At 41.2% G+C, this 22,164-nt stretch overlaps 1 protein-coding gene across 1 annotated transcript in view; it reads right to left on the bottom strand.

Moving 5' to 3' along the window:
- Nucleotides 1-21,401, bottom strand: part of LOC123986237 (unconventional myosin-XVIIIa-like) — a 161,135-nt gene extending 139,734 nt beyond the window's left edge. The window contains 2 exon segments of the mRNA XM_046074387.1: nt 16,818-17,946; nt 21,158-21,401. Coding sequence (XP_045930343.1) covers nt 16,818-17,837 — 1,020 coding nt within the window. The 5' untranslated portion in view covers nt 17,838-17,946; nt 21,158-21,401.
- Between the last annotated feature and the right edge of the window lie 763 nt (nt 21,402-22,164).

Raw genomic sequence — 22,164 nt, 5'->3', positions numbered from 1 at the left:
CAAGGGATACTGATACACAAACACATTGACAGACACAATACACAGACACACATTACAAAATAAAAGTCTATATAGTAACCTTACAACAGTAAAGCCAGGATGAGCCAGGCTTCTCAAAATGAAAGACCCTAACTGTCACTGTATGTTACCTGTAAACTAAGGCTCATCCTAGTTTTCCAAAATAAAAGCCTCAGGCAGTAACTGCATAACAGGGGACTAAGGATGGACTAAGGATGGAAATTAAAGCCCCAGACATTCCCCAGAATGTTACCACATTGTTGTGAACAAACAGTGTGAATTTGTGCATTTTATATCAAATAAATTTGGACTACTCCAAATTCTATCTCTCTCCCTGGGAGAAAGAAAAGGAGGGGGTTTTGAGATATCAACCCTCAACAGACAGCTGAAGCGACCCAAAGGAAGAGGTGAAGGGTTGCTTTCCCTAAGTGCTGTTTCTGGGCAGTTCGATCATAAAACTTGCCACCTCTGATGAAATTGTTTTATAAATGTACAAGATGCTTATCATTCAACTTAAATCTCATCACTGCTCACTCTTAATCATGCTTTATCATTCAACTTAAACCTCCTCGTTAATTTTTTTTTATTTTATGTTCTGCTTCAGCCTCATTTTTTTTTCCATTCACGTGACACTGAAGTTTCTGTAGTGTCAGCTTCTGTCAAGCTTAAGGCCATTGTACAACAAGTCAAGATACAGCGTAAGGTGCGAAGTTGATGCTTCCTCTGCAAACTGGTTTAATCTCGCGTGTCATGTGACCAGTGTAATCGCAGCCTTTGCGATTAGAAAATCTCTTTTTATCACATTGCGATAATATCACAAATGCAATTAATCCTTCAGCCCTACTCCAGGTACTCCAATCCCTTTACACCAACCCCCTTACATCTCTACAACAATCAATCACAAGAAACCTGAAATGAACATAAACAACAACCAATGAACACCCCTAATCCGTGTGTTACATGATTGTAAATACCATGGTACAGCGGGGACGAATTTAAGTGCGACACACAACAAAAAACAACGCTGAGACGCTGTTAGGTACAGTCAAAAAGCAATTATATGGCGATATCATACTGAATACGTTTACCTGCCAATGTGGCAGGTAGCCTTCCAACATTTAGCCGCCAAACAGAAAATCTGCCTGTATTTGGCGCTTGGCAGGTGTTAATTTCCACCCCTGCACAGGGGTACAGAATATAGCAGGCTTTGGATACACACAACTGCACACGGAGCTGTGTCACATAACAAAAAATAAACATATCACCAATTTTACTTTACACGGAAAATACATCCTACCCCAGTAACTCACTTATTAGCTCTCCCTCTGACACAGAAACCAAACACCTCATTGAAATTTATCAGAGAACAGCAGTTGAACTCTTCAGACCTCCCCTCTTTACTCTGACAAGTCTTCCAGCAGTCTTCTCTATTATTCATCTGGTCTGCAGCATCTCTTTAAATAATTCAGTCTGATTAAAAAAAGAGGAGTGGAGGCACCCCATGCACCACCAACAGAGAGAAAGTTATCATGAAGCTGACAGGAAGGTCAGAGCAAGATGAACTGAGCGAAATGAAGTATGCTGCCACACCATTTAAACCAGCCTACAGTAACAGTCCTTGTCTAGTGCCCACACACTGCCACTAGAAATATCTGTAAAAACACACTACATTTTTATAGAGTACATATAGTATGTCCTCTAAACCCTGACCAGGCCTCAGCCCTCACCGCAATGTTAAAAAGTAAGCCCCCTCTTACCGAGAGAAAGAGAAAGCTATTTGAGGATATGGGTCCAAGTCCAGATGTTTTATGACTAGGGATGAAACGATTACCGGTTTAACGGTAAACCATGGTTGTTTGTGGGCTCTTTTCTGCGGCTTATTATGGACTTGAGGGATAAATGGCTTGCGAAAAGGATTGCACCGTCTAATATTACTGAATATGATTGAGATTCTATGTTGTGAAAGATACTATATGCTTAATGAGCTGAATGTAGTGATGTATGTGTAGTTGATCTGAGGTTGCTTAATGTACTTTAAGGTGAAATAAGTATGTATTTTGGGGGGGTTTATTTAAAGGTTTTTCACCTAATGGCTAATGGCATATAACTGACAATGAATTGCACTGATGGGAACTGGATAAAAAATGAACTGAATCTGCAAGAATAAAAAAGGAGAAAAAGAAACAGCTGTTCAGTCATTGAGTGGAATCCAGTTGAGAAAATCTTCGAGTAGACATATTCTCTTTCAAGTGGCGAAGCTGCACATATTTAAAAGGATAACTTGACACTTATTAAGATAAGTTGATTAGATAACTTAGTAATTTAATTCAGTAATTTAACCATAACCATAACAACCGCTATGTCCATACCTTCTATGGTATGTGTGAAATGAAAAAATCATTGCTTTTCAACATATTCAACAAGCAATACAAGGGCCTTGTGTTTCAGGGTAAATTATGATTACTTCGCTGATCCCTTAATGTTTCACATACTCAAATTTTTAAGTGGTCCAATATTTACAATACATGGCTTCATTTAGCCAGTAACGATGCAGGTTTATGACCATGTATAAAACTAATGAAGTTCCCATAAGCCTCAGCTGTGCTGTTTGTTTGGTGCTAGTTAGCATGTTAACATGACTGGGAAGTGAACTGGCCAAACATTATAATACCTGCTAAATCCGAAACTGCAAAACAAGCATGTATAACATTTCAATGAAGAGTGATTTTGTGTTTAACATTTAGTCTGAGCAGGGAAAGGTTTCACTTTACTATTTCTGGCTCGGTGCGAGTAGGAATGTGTGGGTGTGGAAGAGAGGGAGAATGAGAAATCGAGGTAGATCTGTCTTGGTGTGTGATATTTTTAGACTTCCACTCTGAGGTTCAGCCACTGTTCTGTCTACCATTAATAATAGTCGTGATGAAAACAAATCAAGTGTGTGTCAGAAAAGGCGTGACTGTCTTTCAACACGTCCTATGGCATTCCTGTTTCCTGTCTCATCTGTCCTGACATCTCTCTGAACTCTCACACACTGAGGGCTGCAGGAAACCCCGAGGACTGAACAGAGCCTTTCAACGCCCGTTTGTCTGAGCCACAACCCACACAGCATTAAAACCAGTACTGCTCATTTACAATGCAAACATGCTAACAAAACAAAAGCAAGACACACTCATCAATGTAGCAGTATTCTGCTGTAAGTCTGATTTTGCACGTGACTGGTAGAATTTAAAGCACTTTCAAAGGTATCAGTTTGTGACCTAAAAAGCTAAAAGCTTTTTGTCTCGCTGAGAAAGAACTTCTTGCTCTCAGTGTGTGGTTAAATAACTAATCACTGCATTCAAAAATGGCTGCTTTAGAAGCCTGAGGCCCATGTGAGGAGAATAAAAACAAAGAATCCAGATCTAATATATCATTGTTACCACAATCACTAAAGACAGGAATGTGGAGAAACACAATGGAACTTCACCAGCAGATAAAAACATAGAATCCTCTTCAGACAAGTAATGCTATTTTCAGAAACTCAAATTATATGGAATTACTGCGAGGACTGTGGGGTTTTGTTAATAAGAATTAGGCTGCACTGATTGTAAGGACGGGTGTGTATGATTAGGCGTACTGACTCATTCATACACAAACACCCATGGCATTCATGTAGTTTGACTCATTCATACCAGTCTGTTGGTTACACACAGTCTAAATTCCTGTGTGCTGTCATTCACACAAGGTTTGTACCCCTGTCCACAGACATGAATACTACAACATAGAATTATACTGCACCTTGCATTCAATCTTTAGAATCGGACTAAAACTATTTGGGTCATCAATCGCACACTTGTGGAATCCAATCCAAATTTAATTCTCATAAGTCTAGACAAATCTCAACACAGACCGATTTACAGCGACTTTTTGCACTAGTTTTGTCAAGCACAGAAGCGCATTCTTAGGGTTGGATGATTTATTGAAAAGTAATCAAAAAAATTCAGAGCCTTTAACTGACAGAATTTCCCCATGTTAGTTATTTTGGTTATTTAATCCTGTTAATATTGTGTGTGTGTTCATGCTACTTTCTCCTTGAAACATCCTAACCATAGATCCTAATGCGTGTGTAATCATGTGACTCCGCCCAGTCAAGTTTCTGTAGTCCTGATTCTGAAGGCTAGCGCTAACCGTCTTCACTTTCCAGCAGTTGTCGAAACAACAGTAACACTTTTATTAATGGACACACCGTGACCAACACTGTATGTTTACTGCCAGACTGACAACTTATTACTCACTCGCTTACAGTGTCACCTTCTGCCGCTCACTCTCTCTCATTCGCTCGTCCTTTCACTTGCGATGCACACACATTGTACTGCAGTTAAAAGACCTGACTCCACTGCTCTTATAAAAGCACCTGTCATGTAGATGTACTTTGATGAATGAGGAGAGGAAGCTAGCAAAGCTTGATTGACCGTGCTCACACAGTGTGTAGTAGCAGCGGTCATAATTCAGCAGTGGTGATGCGCTGAATATAGGGGAACCATGTCTCTGTCATGTGCACGTCTACATTACCTTATTAATTAACATTTAGATAGCCTAATGGATAAGTGAAATCTGTGAATAAATAAACCCAGCTTTAATGGTTGAACATATTTAGAGTACAAACCTTGTCAGTGAAATATCAGGGCAAAAAAAAACAACATTCAAAAACAGAATAATTGTTCAATAATCCTAATCAAGGTAAAATGTTCTATTAATCATGATTTTGATTTTAGGTGAAATCGTCCAGCCCTACACATTCGGCTCCAAACTTGTGCTGTATCTATCAAACACGCAGCCGGCTGGAGTCGCAGTTTGCAGTTTTGTCAGTTGGGCAAGTGTTTGTATGCTAACTGGAGGAGACATGTTAAAGCAGCAGTCAGTAGCAATTGAACACAATGTAAAGCCTTCCGCTTGTATCATTCCACCAAGCCACGCCCACCAAACCTACACACAGAGAGCCTCACGAGACCAGGTCTCTCTCGTTGGACTCGTCTTCTCAAAGACGCCCCTCCGGCACTGCGTGGTCCAGGCTTCAGAGGCAGCTGCAGCAAAGGTTAATTGCCACCCCTCAAAAGTTATTCCCCACTGGTGGTCATCATGTCTCTTTGCCACTCATCGATACGAGCACCATGGCATTGACCATAATGAGCCCGAAGCTCCGTGTGGAGCCTGGGCGTGATCACACGTTTTATACTACACGCTGTTGTTGGCAAAGGAGGGATGTGCAGTTCTTCCATTGCTGCTGGTTGTTTCTCAGACGTTGTGTTTGCAAAACATCTGAAGTTATTGAGCTTGACTGAGTGAGAGAATGCATAAGGAGAGAGGCGTGTGCACGAGCGGTGATTGACACTGTGTTACAGACTGGCTCTAATTGGCTGTTTTGACCAGGGCCGGGTGGATTCTTGCACAGCAGTAGGAGGAGCCAGATGAACCTGAATTTATGTCTTATGTACTGCTGTCAAGATATGGTGACAGTTTTCGCAAATATGACACAAAGTTATCTTTAACATCTGTCTCATCATATCCTGCTTGTTACCCATGAACATGTAAAATGCAACAATAATCATTTATCATTTTTTCATATAATTTTTCAAGTTTTTTTTATGGGGAGTTGAACCGCAACTGAATCCCACCACTGAACAGCACCTATGAGTGTTCCTCCAATGACAGTTTGCGTCTTGGAGGTCAGTACCAGGTACAATCCAGGACCTGACTGTGTAATGACATGCAGACTGTGGCCACTAACTCAATTCAATAGATAAATGTTGATAAATCAACTAAGAAATCAAACATATATAGTACCATTACCTTACAATGATATATGGCATGCCTAGCTCAAGGCTCATGCAGACCACACAACTTGCCATCTTGTGACGGGAGTCTTGAAGTCGTGGCGTTCACACTACGTGACTGATCGGTGACAGGAGGTCACACACTACACGAGCCGACAGCGGCTGTGTCACCCGACTGCTGGTCTTCAAACCACATTTTGTCAAGAAAACATGTGAAACGGGAAATAATTCGAACCTACACACAAAACAGCTGTTTGTTATTATAAAGACAGCAATTATAAAGACAAAGAGTATGGGTGAAAGGATGGATTAGCACACGCAGGTAAGCAGGGATTGTCTGAGCTACACTGAGAGCTAGAGGTGAGTAAAATGTGTTCTGCAGTGAAAAAGTAGCTGCCTGCTCTGCCAGCTGCCTGCTCTCATTGGCTGGATGCGGATGTCGAGTCATGCTACATATCTGGCTGGCGTCGGTGATGTGTCAGAAATGTGTCGGGGAGCCGGTTTGATGCGTCTTTGAGTAGTTCACACATAAGAAGTGGCGACCACCTGATTTACCCCTGATCACAGCCCGGCGGTCACTGAGCTTGCCGACCGGCAAATCGGGCTCAAAATAGTGAAGTGTGAACTAAGCTTAATTTAATGTGATCCATAATCTTGTCAATAAAGATCGCGGAAACAGCCTAGGATTCAAAGGGGTAAATCTGTGTGCTAAACAGAGCTGTCAAGTTTTCCTAAAAAGTAAAATAGTGGTCACTGTTTACAGCAGTAGACAGGACAAGCTGAGGGATGTAACTTTATTAGACTGCTATTTATTTTTCATTACTTCTTCGGACCTGGCTTCACAATACACTATATGACTCACTACCTATAGCCAGGAGGAGAGTGTTTTCCAAGAACAGACAGCAGATAAAGTGAAAAAAACAAACCAAAACAACAGACTAATATACACAGAAGTCCGTGTCACATGGCGGATCACACATGCTGATAATCTATGGCAAAAAAAAAAAACTAGCAGACAGAATGGTGCCCACACACATAATGCAACCCCGCCCTGAGTCAACCACTAATTGAGGTCACCTTGGCTGTTTCTCAATACCGAGGTCGCCAAGTTTGTACTTCTGGACTTTATGGCTCGGACTTGGCAAGTTCGGCTCGGGAGTACAGACTTCAAGGAACGGGAGCACGCAGTCAGTCATTCAGCAATTGGAACAGCAGCGGACTTGATGACGGCCAGACCCGTTAGTGGGGCGGGACCTCACATCTTCGAAAACATAGCAATTTTTAAATCAGCTCTGTCTTGAGAAATCAGCCACATATTTGTAGTTTAAACAACTATATTCCTGCATAAAAAAACTCTTAAAACTACTATATGTGACACGAGAACAGCAGTATTACAAGTTACAGTTCTGAGTTTTCTCGTCCGACATTTCCGCTTTTTGGCAGCGAAATGCATTCTGGGATATCTGACGATCAGAAGTCTTCACAAGTCACCACCGATGCAGGCTCGGTAAAACGGGCGGAGCGAGAAGACATCCGGGTATTTTACTGTACCTGGCTAGATGCGGACTTTTGAATTGGAACAGTACTTTGGCTGCGACTGATGACGTTTCACAAGAACAGACAAGAACGCAGATTGAGAAACAGCCCTTGTTTGGGCCTGTAGCTAAGTGGTGTAATCAAAAAACAAGCCACACCTTCTCAGATATCCTGGAATTGTTTTAGTTGTCTCTGACTCAATGCTGGGGCAACTACTTCCTGCTACTTATACAGACCTGTCTTTAGCCACACTTTTGAGTGTTCAGTTTGTGGGTCCTCCATTAAGTATCTCCACATCAATACATTTTTTCCTTCAGAGCAAGAAAAAACGCGATATTTGCTTTATTAGAAGGGAAGCAATGCAGCCATAAAATAACTGGTAAGTATCCCATAAATCTGAAGAGACACATTAAGGCTCACCACAAGGACACTGATGTTCTGTAGGTCAACAACTGTTAGGTGGTTTTGTTTAAGCTACGTTAAGCCAACTGGCAGGCTGTGTTGTGGATCATTCACTTAAAAGCAAATAATTATTGGTTTTGGCTAGGTTAGACTGTCTGATGACTAAATAAAGATTAAAATGTTGACTAAACTACAAAATAAAACATAGTTATGGCTTTCTTTGACTAAGATGAGACTAAAATGCCCAGACCTTCAGTCAACTAAAACTTTTGGTCAAAAAACAGGATGGGTCTAAATTTTCAGAAATTCAACAACGTTCTGTTTCTCTGATTAGCAGCTTTACTCTCGCCAACGCCATTCACTGGACCACCGATGCCCTCTGCCCAACTTTGAACTTTAAGCGCAGAGGCACGTATCAGTATTGTAATGATGACTAATTCTGAAACTAATGCATTAGAGAAAATAGTTAGGACTTAGAATCCATCAGCCTTTAGCCTCAGAACTTCATTCCTCTTCCTCCCTAAGAAAATCCCTGGGGTAAAGGGTCAGGAAGTGGCCTATTTGTTCCAAAGCAGATTCCACAAATACCAGAGTGAGACCTAAAGGGAAAGGCCTGCTTCCCGTTGTTTCCAGTCCGCCTGTTAAGACAAGTGAAGATAGCTTCTTGCAACTTTAACCTCCACTCTCTCACGCTCCACCCTCGCCTCTCCTTCCAGGCCCCTTCAATCTGGATTCCTGCAGCAAGTTACAGATTTGTTTGGGGAAGAAGTCTCCAGCAGATTTATGAGCTAACAAGTTTGCTTCACTATTTCCTCGCCGTACTGTATATTGTCACAATTATCAGGCTTGTTATGTGTGTGGTTGGGAAAATATTTGAAAACATCATATAAAGGAGGTCCCAGCCTTAGCAGTAAGTTTTTTATAATGGGAAGTATGAGAATTTTTCAGGCTACAAAACTGATGTACACATTCCACCCTTTGACTATGCATTTAGGTCATTACTAACTCTACCCTTCAGTGTGCCTTTTTGGGCGGAATTTGGAGAGGAAATATGAAGAGCACCCGTCCAACTTCAAATTCAGGACATTAATGTGCGTCTTAGATTAAAAAGAAGTTTCAATGCAGTCTGTGCTTTCAGTGGAACTGCTATATAACAACATCATTTTGATCAAATGATGTGCCTTGATGAGCCTTGTCTGAGCAAGCAGGGTCACTCAGTTATCTGGATTTACTACACAGGTCTTTCACTGGTCCTAAAGCTGCCTTTCTCTCCCCTAGCTGATTCCCATTGGTTATCAAGCTGCTCAAAAAAGTCCATCTATTGCAATTATTGTGGAAAATATAATGGAACAAATGGTACTATAAGTCTTGCTTGTCTATCAAGGAAAATGCACAAAATACTGACATTTCTCAACTCAAACAAAGTTAAACAAATAAGAAGAAATACAGGTTTTTGGCCACATTGTGAACAGCTTTATAAAACACTCATCACAGAAAACTCTACTGTGACTGGTTAATTTCGGCGTGTGGGACTTATCGTAGTTTTTCAACCAGGAACAGATATATGATACACCAGCAGCACCAACATAAACCACTCCACACTTATGTGACCAAGATTGCTGAACAATATTTATAACAACAACTTTAGACGATGTGTTGCTCTTAGGAGAAGAGCAACACATCAACTACAACTCAACGGAGTAGAGCAACACGGCAAGGTGGATAAGACGCATGCATTTGGTGTTGGAGACCTGGGTTCAGTTCCCACCGTGACATCTACAAATGTGTTTTTGAGGAAGACACTTAACCCCTAACTGCGGCAGAAGTGTGCGACCTCTGACACATATAGAAATTGTAAGATGCTTTGGATAAAAACGTCAGCAAAGTTGTTGGTTGTTGGTGGTGTTTCCTGGCGATTGGATCGCATATCGATGATTGAAGGGATGATCAACAATTGTTTTTTCATTGGCCCATATTAAGGCAATTTTAACTAACTCACCATCAGAACTAAGATGACAAACATAGTCTCTAGAATCTGCCCCCTTTTTCCCATTGATTTATTTTTTGTGGCGGCTATAAACACTGACCACCACATATACATTTTTTTACTATTTAAAATGGGTAAAATAATAATTGCTTCGTGCAGCGCATAGATTTGGCGTAACACACATTCAGAGCTATTGGCTACTGTAAGCGGCAATCAATATCGGCAACAAGTCCCTCCGTGTTTGTGTTTTTAAATATGCAAAAGCAAATAGCACATTTGCCTCTTGCAATAATCTGCAATTGACCCTTTGCTAAGCCACGCCCTGAAAAACAGCTGGCCAATCACAGCACAGTATAGGACTTTCATGGATGTGCTCCATTCACTCTAATGCAAAAGGAGTCGTTTTCTAGCTTTCTTCTGCTGTATTTTTCCAAGATCTGATCAAACACTGTTCCTGGGGCCCTTGTAATGTTTACAGTCACTACCCAGAGAGGTTGAAAGGAGACATACGATTTATTCTCTTTCCAAAACCTAAAATAAATCCAGAAAAATGTCGGCTGTGGATTGTTCCTAATGTAATGTTAGTTAGCCAACGCTAGCTAACTTCCTAATGAACATAACATTATAAATCCTTACTGTTCTTCTTTTTAATGAGTGTAATAATGAATAGAAGCCTACCCAGCTGTACAGGAACAGTGTTGATCCTTAATATCGTTGTCTTTTGTCTCAATCGTCGGGGGATGCAGTGGATCACTTGTAGGCCTACTGTGTGATCGGTAGACTTTAGTTTCTATCTTTCTTTTTTTTTTTTCACGTCCGTTTGAGTCAGTTTGACAGCCTGAATACAACCTTCAAATGTATAATGCAACTGCAAAACTGTTACTACAGCATTTGATTTAAAATAGAATGAACATGTCTACATATTGGTCAATAGACCGATCAATCAAGCTTTAACTGCTGCAAGTTAAAAAGACCTACAGTATCAGGAGCCAGTGTCCACAAATGATGTCAGTAATGTCAGTTTTTGCATTAAATATTGATTAAATTGTGATTTCATTGAACTGATATAATGTAGAATATAAATTATATATTCAAATTAATCTACACAGAGCTAATGCTAAGGCACCCGGAAGATCCCAGAACCTGCTGCCAAACACAAGAGGAGAGGAATAGGTAGAAGGTATGTGACAGACATGAGTGAAGCACCAGCTTAGGGGTGTTAAGGGAAGTCAGTCCCGATCACCTGTGTCTGCATTTACAGCACTGAATGCTGCACATCAGGTTTTACTGGAGCAACTCTTGACTGCATCAAGCCACACCACCTCCATTAAAACATATGTAATGAAAATTCCTTTATACCTTTTTTTAAAGGACAATCTCAATCCCTAACATTATTATATTCTTATGATTATTTACATGGTGGTTTTGCTCATTTGTCATATTTACTTTGAAGTACTCCTATCAGTTATTGCTCAGAAAAATCAGTAAAAAAGTTCAGAAATTTTGAAAATGATAAAATTTGTCTAGGAAATCATTTGTTTTTATCCAGTGTGCATCTGGCCTTAGCTAAACTGGTCATGTTTGTCTTATATGTCGGTTCAGGGTGAAAACTCCTCCAAGACATCCCAATCCTTTATTTTAGAATATCCTGCCATACTGGTCACAGCTAAATAATAGGTGCACTGGGCCTTTCTGTCTGCTTCCAAATCCTGATTAAATCTTATTCATGTTTGTGCGCAAGACACAGTGCTGCTGAATGACTTCAGTTGTCTAACCCCAGCTGCTGCAGTTTACTGGAAACAGCAAACCCAATCCTCCTTTTAAAGGATTATTCTAGTTTTTTTACTTGGCTATAATCAGTTGAAGAATGAAGGATAGAAGCTCAAGTCTACCGATCACACAGTAGAAGTGAACCACCGCATCCCCCGACGATTGAGACAAAAGACAACGATATGAACGAGTCCTATACTGTGCTATGATTGGCCAGCTGTGTAATCGGGGAGTGGCTTAGCGAGGGGTCAGTTGGGGTAATGTGACCTGGCAGATGAGTCCCTTTTAAACCCCTTGTCAGGACTGAATGATGGCCCTTCTGCCGGCTCTTCTTTAAACCAGTAGTCAAGCTGGTGAAAAGGACAAAGAGAGAGACAGTTAGGCCTGCTGTTTTACACACACACAAATCAGAGATAGGCTCATCTAACTATAAAAGAAGGAATCTCTGTCTGTCTAAGCATCCATCCCATCAACTTCACACTTGGCGGGCGTACTGCTGAGAAAGTACAGTGTGGAGTGCGAACTGTTGAGATCTATGGGACATATTTCTTAGTATATTTATTAGTACCCATTTACTGTTAGACTGCCACACTATGCTGGCTACAACTCGCTGTCACTCAAAAGATGTCACACTGTAGCAAAGTGGCTTTCTGGGTACAACACGCTCTCACTTGCTACAGTACATTCAAGCGGTCGTCTTATGTGCATGTGTTCAATCGCACAGACCTTGCTTGGTTAAAAACTTGAAATGACTTTACAAGTCGCGGTGGATATTTTACAAGCACATAGGGTGCAGATGTTGGTTTGGGTTTGAGTTGTTTGACAGGCTGCGTCATTAACAAGCAAGCGGCTCACCTGCTGCCGTGATGAGAAAAGAGATGACAGCCCCCCTCCCCCTCCCCCCCGCGACCCATGGTTGGACTGTATGTGTATTCAGAGCTAGTGAGCAACGGACTTTCAAACTAATATTTTTTTAAAAACTACATCAACGTGCGATAAAATAATTGTCGCCGTTAATTAATTAATGCGTTAAAGCGATAATAACAAGTTAACATGCCCAGCCCTAATATATATATATATATAAAATGTTTTTGGAGATGTGAGGTCCCGCCTGCTAACGGGTCCAGCCATCATCAAGCCCTCTTCTGTTCCAATTGCTAAATGATTGACCGCGTGCTCCCATTCCTGGGAGTTTGTACTCCCGAGCCGAACTTGCCAAGTCCATCCTTTAAGGTCCAGAAGTACAAACTTGGCGAACTTGGTATTGAGAAACAGCCCATGTCTTTTAGAACACAATATCTTGGGAAGCCTCACTACATGGCCAAAACACCACAGGTCAAGTTCCTGCCTGAACGGCACACACTGGCACTGCACTAGTTATGTTAAAGGAGGATAAAGTGTGCCAAAACAAGTTTGACCCAACACTGTTTATACACTTAAACACTTCCTGTTTGCTCCATGGAGATCATTACAGCAGCTCCTCAAACGACTGAAAGTAAATCTCTTATATCAGGCTGCCCCCCAATAATCGACTAAGAACAGCAGTTTTTATTGGTAGGATAGTCACACAAAATTACAACCTCAAACTCTAGAAGTGGAGCCGGACGAGGGCCAATCACAGCCTCTGAGACTGGCGTAGGTTTGAGGACAGGAAATACACTACCAAGGTGATTTACAGTGTCTCCGGCCGGGGACGACAAAGACACTGTGCAAACAGGAGTGGAGTCGACTTTGTAGTATACGTCACATTTGTGTTGATAGGACGATTTTGTGAAGCTGGAAGCTATTTATTCCTCCTTGCTTGTAGTTCAGACACATTCAGAATCATTACAGTGCTGTGAACAGGCGGCTTTTAGTAATTAAATTAATATCATAAATGTGGAAACACTAGTAGACTTATGGCTTAAACTACGTTAACTGGGGGCAGCCCTGCTGTCAGTCAGTCAGTCAGTCAGTCATTCATAGGTCATAGTTGGATTATTCCAATAAACAGACACTGTGGATAAAGAGTCAAATCTGGTTATCTGGTATTATGTTATCGACAGTATTTAAAAAGGTTACAAGATGCGGACACGGTAAAATTTTAAATTACAGAGAAACAGTGAAAGCACCACTACAGATGTCACTCAGTAAGACGGTTTAGATCATGCAGTGCAACTGCTGCTGTGAAAACTGAATCGTGGATGAGTTTATTAAATGTGACGACTTTATGAAATGTACTGCTGATGGAGAAAATGAGCAGAGGCACATACAGGGAGAGAGGAGGGGCAGAAGAGAAGAGAGAGGGAGCAGATTCAAGTAGTAAATAAACACTTAAATATGGTGGAAAATTCCCCCCCTCGCCACCATGCACAGCTTCCACAGTTACACTGTCTTGATGAAAGCTCAACAGTCCAGTGAGTGGGTGTGCCGTGGTTCTGTCCCTTGGAACCACGACACAAGACCGTGGACTTTTGTGTTGCGCTTTTGGCCTTGGTTTCAGAACCAATACAGCCCTAGTAAGGAAACATGGGCAACGTAGACTCACTCCCTGCCACTCAGAGCAGATTAATTCAGTTATTGTGGTGGGGTGGCGGGTTTTCAATCTGTCTACTACAGGACAAATGTGATGACTTTTAAGACTGTTTCAACAGCTTCAAAAGAAAAAAAGTTACTCTATAATTGATTAAACAATGAATCAATCAGAAAAAATTGTTGAAACATTTTCTAAACAATCCCAGACCCAAAGATAGAGTACAAAATTGAAGAAAGCAGCAAATCTTCATTAATCAACTAATATTTTCTGCACTATTCTATAGTTTTTTATTTTTATATACTAAAGATGTTTTCTGTGATGGCATTATATCACAATCAACAACCAAGACTGCAGCAGATGACTAAACATAGTATTTTTGACATAAATACTATGAGTCATCTGGAAAGGAATCCGGGGTTTGGATTAAAGAGCAGCCAGGCAACAGTGAAAATGGCAAAATCCCAAAATACGAGTGCAGATATTATGGAGGAGGATACATTTTACAATGTTTGGCTATTCAGATTCGGATATTCAGCCATATTTATTTGGACCAGAGAAGAAATGCAGCAGAGAGATGCAGAGGCTGCCATTGCAGTTGCAACTTTGCAAGAGGATATGGCCGGCAGAGACCCTCCAGAACCTGAGCTGCCGAGAGCAAACACTGACCACTGGTGCCTTTGTTCAAATTGCCCTGCGAAGCAAACAGAACCTAAACCACTCTACTGCAGGGAATTTCAGCGTGGACAGTTTTTGCTGGATGCTGCTGCTGACAAGGACTAGAGATGAAACAGTATGAAAATTTCATATCACGATTAGAGTGACCAAAATGATCACAGTTATCATTATTGTGATATTGCTCAAATGTGCTGATTATGTTCAAAAAGTACTGATACCCAGGGTGACCCCGAATAGTCCAAGATTCAATGCTTCACTGTATAGAAGGAGACTGATTCGACTGCCAATCTCACAGTCGAATCTTTGCAGAGCCCTTACGAACCAAGGATCATACCATTTTGGCTATAGGTGGTGCTCAACATCTGTTTTTACATAGAACTACCAGCACCGAGTTTGGTTGCCTAGTATCCGCAAGAGAAAGAGTAGGAGGATTAGGATTTATCTAAAGAGAGAAACACACACACAGTATTATGTCAACTGTTTGCAGTGCAGATTAATACTCTGTACTTGTTGCATAATGTTTGAAAGAGAAAGAGCTTTTCAGTCTCAGAGAAAATAAGTGTGGGTGATTCAATGCACTGTGCCATTGTTGATCACTGATAAATACAGAATAATAGGATCTGGACTCTGTATAGAGCACTAAGATGGGCAAAACTCTCTTCAAATAAATTAAAAAAAGCTTAAAGAACACTAGCAAGGAACCTTGACTCTACTTGCCTCCAGGTACAGCTTCTTAGAAACAGCTTACCATAACTGTACAAAGTACACAGAAAGACATGTCTATAAAGCAGAACCCAAATACCCCTGAGAAAATGGGACATTGCTGTGCTTAACCTGGAGTGTTTCTAACACTGGGAACTTTCAAAACTGAGAGAAAACATGGGACAGGTTTTGTTGTTCTGTTTAGGAGTTCTGTTAAGCTCTGTTAATAGAAAATGTTTTATCGTTGTTTCTGTTGTGTTTGGACAAGCAAACAATCGGCTTGCTACTCCTGCACTATGAGGGGGGCCCAACTACCACTCAACAAAATCACAACAGCTTGCTGTCCTGGTGAGCTCCCCTGACATCAGGAAAGCAGAAACTCTACAGACTGAAAACTCATCTGTTCAGACTTCACCCATGAAAAAGAATCTTCCTCTATCTTATTGTTTTTAATTGTTCTAAATGCAGCACTTGAATCAGTTTAGGATGTGTTTGATAAAGTTGATATACTAACAAACTTACTTCAAAAGTACATTCAACGACGTGGATACAACCCACACACTGCAGAGGGTTTGAATTTCAGCGTGTGCAATCATTTCAAAACGCAAAGGAGTTCATAAAAAAAGAGAATGGAGCATGACAACATTTCTCTCTATAGGCTTAGCCCTACTGTGGACTGAATATAATCTGTCTCTCACTTCACTGACAAAGATGATTTTTCAGAATATTTTCTCACTATCCAATGCTTACAGCATCAACACCAAAAGGCGCCTCAAACGTCTCCGTTGTCTCAGTCATCTCAAGGGCCGCATTCTGTCATTTTGCAACATCTTGTGGATGTTCACAGCTGTTGCCGCTCCCACAAGATGCTGATTTGAAATTATACTGACCTGCAGATGAGTCGGATCCTATTTCCGCTAGGGAAAGTGAAATTCATCTGCATGTTATTTGCTGTATTTATACTCCATACGATAATTAAGAAACACAATTTGGCTGCAAAGACAATTTAAGAGCTGCAAGAAATGGAGCACGTTAGAATCAATCCCAAAACTTAAAATTGGTCAAACTCTTGATTCAGTGACATACGAAGCTTTGAATGTCATCTGTCACATGCGAATGGCAATTTCAACACGGTCTATGCTTTGCAAAAGTGAAACAAGCTTCAGCACTTCAGTATCAAGCATCCCATCTCTAATTAGCAGTGCACTTTTTGCGGTGACTGTTCAACAAGCTATGGTGCAGGACAAGACGTGTTATATTTGTAAGTTAGATAAGGAGACTTTAGCAGGAAAGCTAAGCTAATCTTCCTGTCAAATACTGAAAGACAGTGGACCAAGATATCAAAAAAACCAAACAGTGACCTTTATCTTTGTACACAGTGAGTGGACAGGCTGCTTACATGTCTGGCCTCCCTGCGCAGCCCCTCAGTGTTCCTCAGCCAGCAGCGGCTCAGCTCACTCAGCTCCAGGATGGGCTGCACCTTCAGCCTCACAGTGTCTCCAGACTGACGGATCATCTCTACTATCTCGTCCCTGCTCTTGTTCTCCACATTCCGTCTGTTTATTTCAACCAACCTGTCGCCAGGTACCAGCCCCAGCGCCAGGTCCTTGGTTCCGGCGCCGGGCTCAGCAAAGTGGACCACACGCCTGTACACTCCTCCATCAGGGCTGCGGTCCAGCATAGTGGTGCGACGCAAGGAAAATCCAAAGTCGCCAGTGTTGCGGCGTTGGAGCTCCAACTCGCGTGTTTCTGGTACACTTGGTGCAACCACAGCTGGCAGCTGCAGCTGTGCAGGGAAGGTCTTGTCGACCACTTCGGGAATGCAGACTTTTTTGGTTGCTGGTTCTCCAGGCTGCTGCTTGAGGCTGTGCTTGCGCAGCATGCTGAAAACTTTGTTCTCCACCTGCGGGGATGGGGCAGCAGAGTTCTGGCCTGAGGGGGTGGAGCCCTCTGAGGGGCTCTCCTCTTTGCTCCTCTGGGAAAAGGAGAAGCGTTTCATCATCTGTCCCACCTGTGAGGAGTTCTGCTTGGCAAGTGAACCAAAGTGAGCCACGCGATCACGTACTGAGCCGCGGTGTCCGTCCTGTCCTCCTCCACCCTCACCCTTCAGGTCGTCAGTGGAGCTGGCAGCGCTCAGTTGGTCATCCAGAACCATGCTGTTTCGGCTGCTCAAGCCGTCTGACTCAATGTCAGTGAGTGTGAGCTCGTTGCTACTGGCCACTTTGATGGGAATGGGGTTGGAGATCTCCAGTTTGTTCTTGGATTCCCGCTTGGCCTCCCTCTTCAGGTTGAAGAAACCACGCCGCATGCTCATCTCTTCCAAACTGCGCAGTTCTGCTGCAGACATCCTCTCCTTCTTATCTTTCTTCTCCTTCCTACTTCCTTCTCTCTCCTTATCCTTTTTCATCAGATTAAACATGGTGACAAACTCCACACGTTTATACTTTATACTTGGCTCTATTTTCCCTGCAGAGCTGGAGGTCCAGTTAAACTCAGGTGCCTCGTTGTGACCAACAGGAAGAAACACCCTGGGGGAAAAGACCAGAATAGCAAATGGTGTCAAACTCACAAAATAATAAATATTCATGAAAAACTGCCCTTGATTTTCATTTGAAGCCGGACAACACTGACAAAAATCAAATACCTTCATATTACTGATGTGAAACTATTCTGTGGATGCTTTCAAACGATACTAACACACATGAACATGTAAATTAGGAACACTGTTAATATGATGATTTTTTTGATCGGTTCACTCAGCTGAAACAGAGAGGTTTAGAAATTGTTTTCTTCTGACTAAGGTGCTGTCAGTAGTAAAAAGACAACATTTCTACGTTCAATTCAACATCTACTTTCATGTCCCTACTGATCACTATTATTAATTATTCAATTAATTGGTCGATTCACAAAACAACGATATAGATAATCATTTGATTAAGTTAAGTAACTCATCAAGTTAGGGGTAAACACTCTGTATTTGTATAGCGCCTTTCTAGACTTCCAACCACTCAAAGCACTGTTACACCACATCGCATTGACCCATTTACACACATTCATACACAGAGTGCTCAAACAGAAAGTAACATTCACACACACACATACACCCAAGGAACAGCCATGGGGGCAATTTCGGATTCAGTATCTTGCCCAAGCACACTTTGACATGGAGCCCGGAGTGAATATCAGTTCTCCTGAAATACTGTTTATGGATAAAATTACAAGACAGGAAAGTCTGTTTTTGGCTAATATAATCTAATCTTACAAATTAAGGTAATCTTTCACATGTGCAAAAATCAATAAAGATATCTGGCTAATTGATTTGCAACATGGTCCACAATGGCATGATATTCCCAGAGACATTAATATAATTGCAACCATTGTATAAACAATATAGCACATCCTCTGAAATTAGTTGTGATTATAAATCATGACATCAGTATTTTAATTAGGTAGTGCCCAATGTAGTTTCAGAGTTGTTCAAATGGGCAAAAACTACTGAAAGAAAGAAGTGGCAAATGTATTAAATAGTCTGCTTCTCACTAGAATCTGGCTACTGCATATTTCCTACACTTCATTTATTTACAATAAACCAGCAATAAAAGACTGAGGTAAGCAAGAACAACATGTTACTTTCGAGCAGGCATGAAAACATTTGTCCAAGTCTCACTCCTCACTGCAACTGTCCACATGTGTAGACTGCATTATAAAACACAGTTCCATCACTGAAGACTCCCAACACGCTGACATTACAGAGGACCAAAACACATTCTTGGCTTCATTTTTAACTGTGTCTCTCCAAACCCTCAAAAATCAGGAACTCTTCCTGCCACACACTACCACAAGCAGACAGGCACACACACATTGTTCAGCCTGGTTCTCATTAGCTGCTGAGGGACACAGAGACTCCTCTATTAAGCTCACCAAGTCTGCTTTTCAGACATTTTTTTATATACAACCCCAATTTTAGTGACAACATTTTAGTGAAAATGAAAGCCTAATCTCTCATTTTAAGTGTACATATTTGATTTATACCAAATTCTAATTTAATTATTATTTAATTTGTCAGAATATTTCAAACATCTGGTATGGTCAATGGGTAAAAGCCCATGGGCGTTTCTAAATAAGCCCACTTCATGATTTTACATATACACACACACATATATCATATGGCCTGTAAAAGGAATTTGAAATAGGTGTGCCCAGCCTTTTTACTGTGTTGTTAATGCAGAAAAAGCTACTTGCAACATGTTACAACATGTCTTGTTTGGAATGTAGCCAAGAAAATATTTCCAACAAAATCAAAACTATATATAATACCTCATCTTTCAAGATTTTGAATGACATTTTAAAACCATTCAGTTCATTGAGGAGACATCTTCATGTATCATTAGCCTCGCACTTTGGCAAAATAAACAAGAACAGAGGTCAACATGTCTGCAATTTCTACATTACAAAAATGGGCCTTTGCGCTATATTGTGATTTTAAATAAAATATAATATTTAATCTTAATTACCTTAATTATGGAGCTCAATGAAACACAGTCAAATGGGTTTAAGGGAACACCATCGAATTTATGAATCAGAATATTTCATGACATTAAAAAACAACTATATGATATGAAATAAATCATGTACTGTCCACTAACATAACATGAAAAGTATAAATTGATCATGCAGAGAAATAATTAGATACCCAATACTCATTTGCATCCACCCCAGACAGCGTGATTGCTAGTGTCAAAATGTTATATTCCAAGGTCTTTTTGCAACTTCCTTTGGGATCAGCAGGCAGTGTGCTTCAATAACTCAAAATTGGCTAATCTGATTGGTTTGTCATTTTCAATGGCATAGGTGATATTGGGCATGGATCCATCCATTTTCTTAGTTTATCCGGGGAACATTTGTGCCTGACAAAAGTCTGAGGTGTCAGGTCAGTAAAAACGAATGGTCACACATACATTAACAACACAGTCCTCTGGTAGCGGAAATAACACGACTCAGCACCTCAAAATCATTATTTGATATTTTAATAATATAGTGCTGATTAACGTAACCTCCCAATCAATTAGCCAGAACACCGGAAAGTTTGTTAAAAGGTTTTTTTCAGTCAACTCTTATATTTACCTTAAGTGTAAGCAGGGCCACAGTGGATGGGCAGCTTGTGTGTCAACATACTGTCGATAATAGCGAGGGTTAGGATCATTACATTACAACGCTTTAGGTCTCAGCAGCTACTGTTAAAGCTCTCTTCTGTTTATCTGCTTGGCTGCTGCGGTTCAAACAATGCTAGCTAACACCTGGCACACTGCTGTACACAAAACAACGTTTATTAGCCCCACATTCAATGTGAAGTCAGGGGACAAAAAGAATGACAGGGCTAAAATAGGTGTAACGTTAGCTTTTCGGCTACATTAGCTAACGTTAACTGAGCTAACGTTACTGCTTGGTAGGTGGGAGTAACGTTATCTTACTTTGCGATTTTATTCCACCGTAAATGAAAAGGCTCCGAAAGCACAAGCTAACAGAAATTAAATATTACTTTGTTTAACTTTCCAGTGAGCAATCTAACGTTAGCTGGCTAACAGCCTTAGTTCTTTCCCCTCATTTTTCGTGAAGCGAATCCTGGAACAACACACTGGGATCCTGTGAAAATGATCCAGTCAGCCCAACACTGCTGTCTTCAAACAAAAAGTGCCTCATCACTCTAAGCACGCGTTTTTCGTCAAAAGAAATACTCACTGTTCTCCAGTACAGCAAACAGAACCTCGCTGGAGCCTTGTTAATGGATGCAGCTCGGCTCGTAGGGAACAGAAGCCGCAGGCTGGCTTTTAGCTAACGTTATCAAAGCTGGCTGCTCCCAGTCCAGCTCTGAAGTTCCAGTCCAGCTAGAGACGGTCAACTACCGACCCCTGCTGGACATACCGTGGAGCTACAACCTGAGTGCTGCTTAGTAATTGTGTGGACCATGTGAGCATTCCAGCAAAAGCTCCTGCACTATGCTCCTCCTCTTGTCTTCTAAAATATGACGTTTTGGACAGACCACAAACTGCAAGCTTGTAACGTCTACAATATAACAGTGAATCCTAATCCATAATTGATGGATTTTTGGGCATATCCACAGTGCATACACTGCAGTGGACTCCTCACCTTCATTTCCAGCAGGCTACAGAATATTGATGTTCTGTTTGAGGTCCTGGAATCTCTGGGCTCTCCACAACAGTTCAAATGTATGTTCTACATCTATAATAATAATGTGTAGAATAATGTGTTACAGACTGTATAGCAGGTGGACAGGAAAAGAAGGGGAAAAGAAAGAGAAGAAGAGCGAAGAGAAAACGTCAGGGAAAGGAAGGAAGATGTCAGTGCAGCCAGTGGAGAAAAGACAGAGTGAGGGGTGCCATTAATGAGTACCAGGAGATAGCTTAGAGAGGGCAGACTCCAAATGTTTTAAACGTTTTAGCAAGAACTTGGAACATTCCAAAGACCAGACACACCAGACGCTAATGTGTCTTGCAAAGACTAGACCATCAGATCCTATTACAGAGACTGGAACATTTCATTGGCATCAAAGGAACCGCTCTAAGTTGGTTTAAGTCCTATTTATGATCTCAGTTTGTACATGTTAACGATGAATCCTCCATACACGCCAAAGTTAGTCTTGGAGTTCCACAAGGAGCTGTGCTGGGATCTTCACTTTATATATGCTTCCTTTAGGCAATATTATCAGGAAACACTCCATAAACTTT

This window comes from Micropterus dolomieu, linkage group LG17 (genome assembly GCF_021292245.1).
Source record: "Micropterus dolomieu isolate WLL.071019.BEF.003 ecotype Adirondacks linkage group LG17, ASM2129224v1, whole genome shotgun sequence".
Lineage (NCBI taxonomy): Eukaryota > Metazoa > Chordata > Actinopteri > Centrarchiformes > Centrarchidae > Micropterus > Micropterus dolomieu.
The sequence above is the reverse complement of the archived record's forward strand: the minus strand, read 5'-3'. Positions and strand labels throughout refer to the sequence as shown.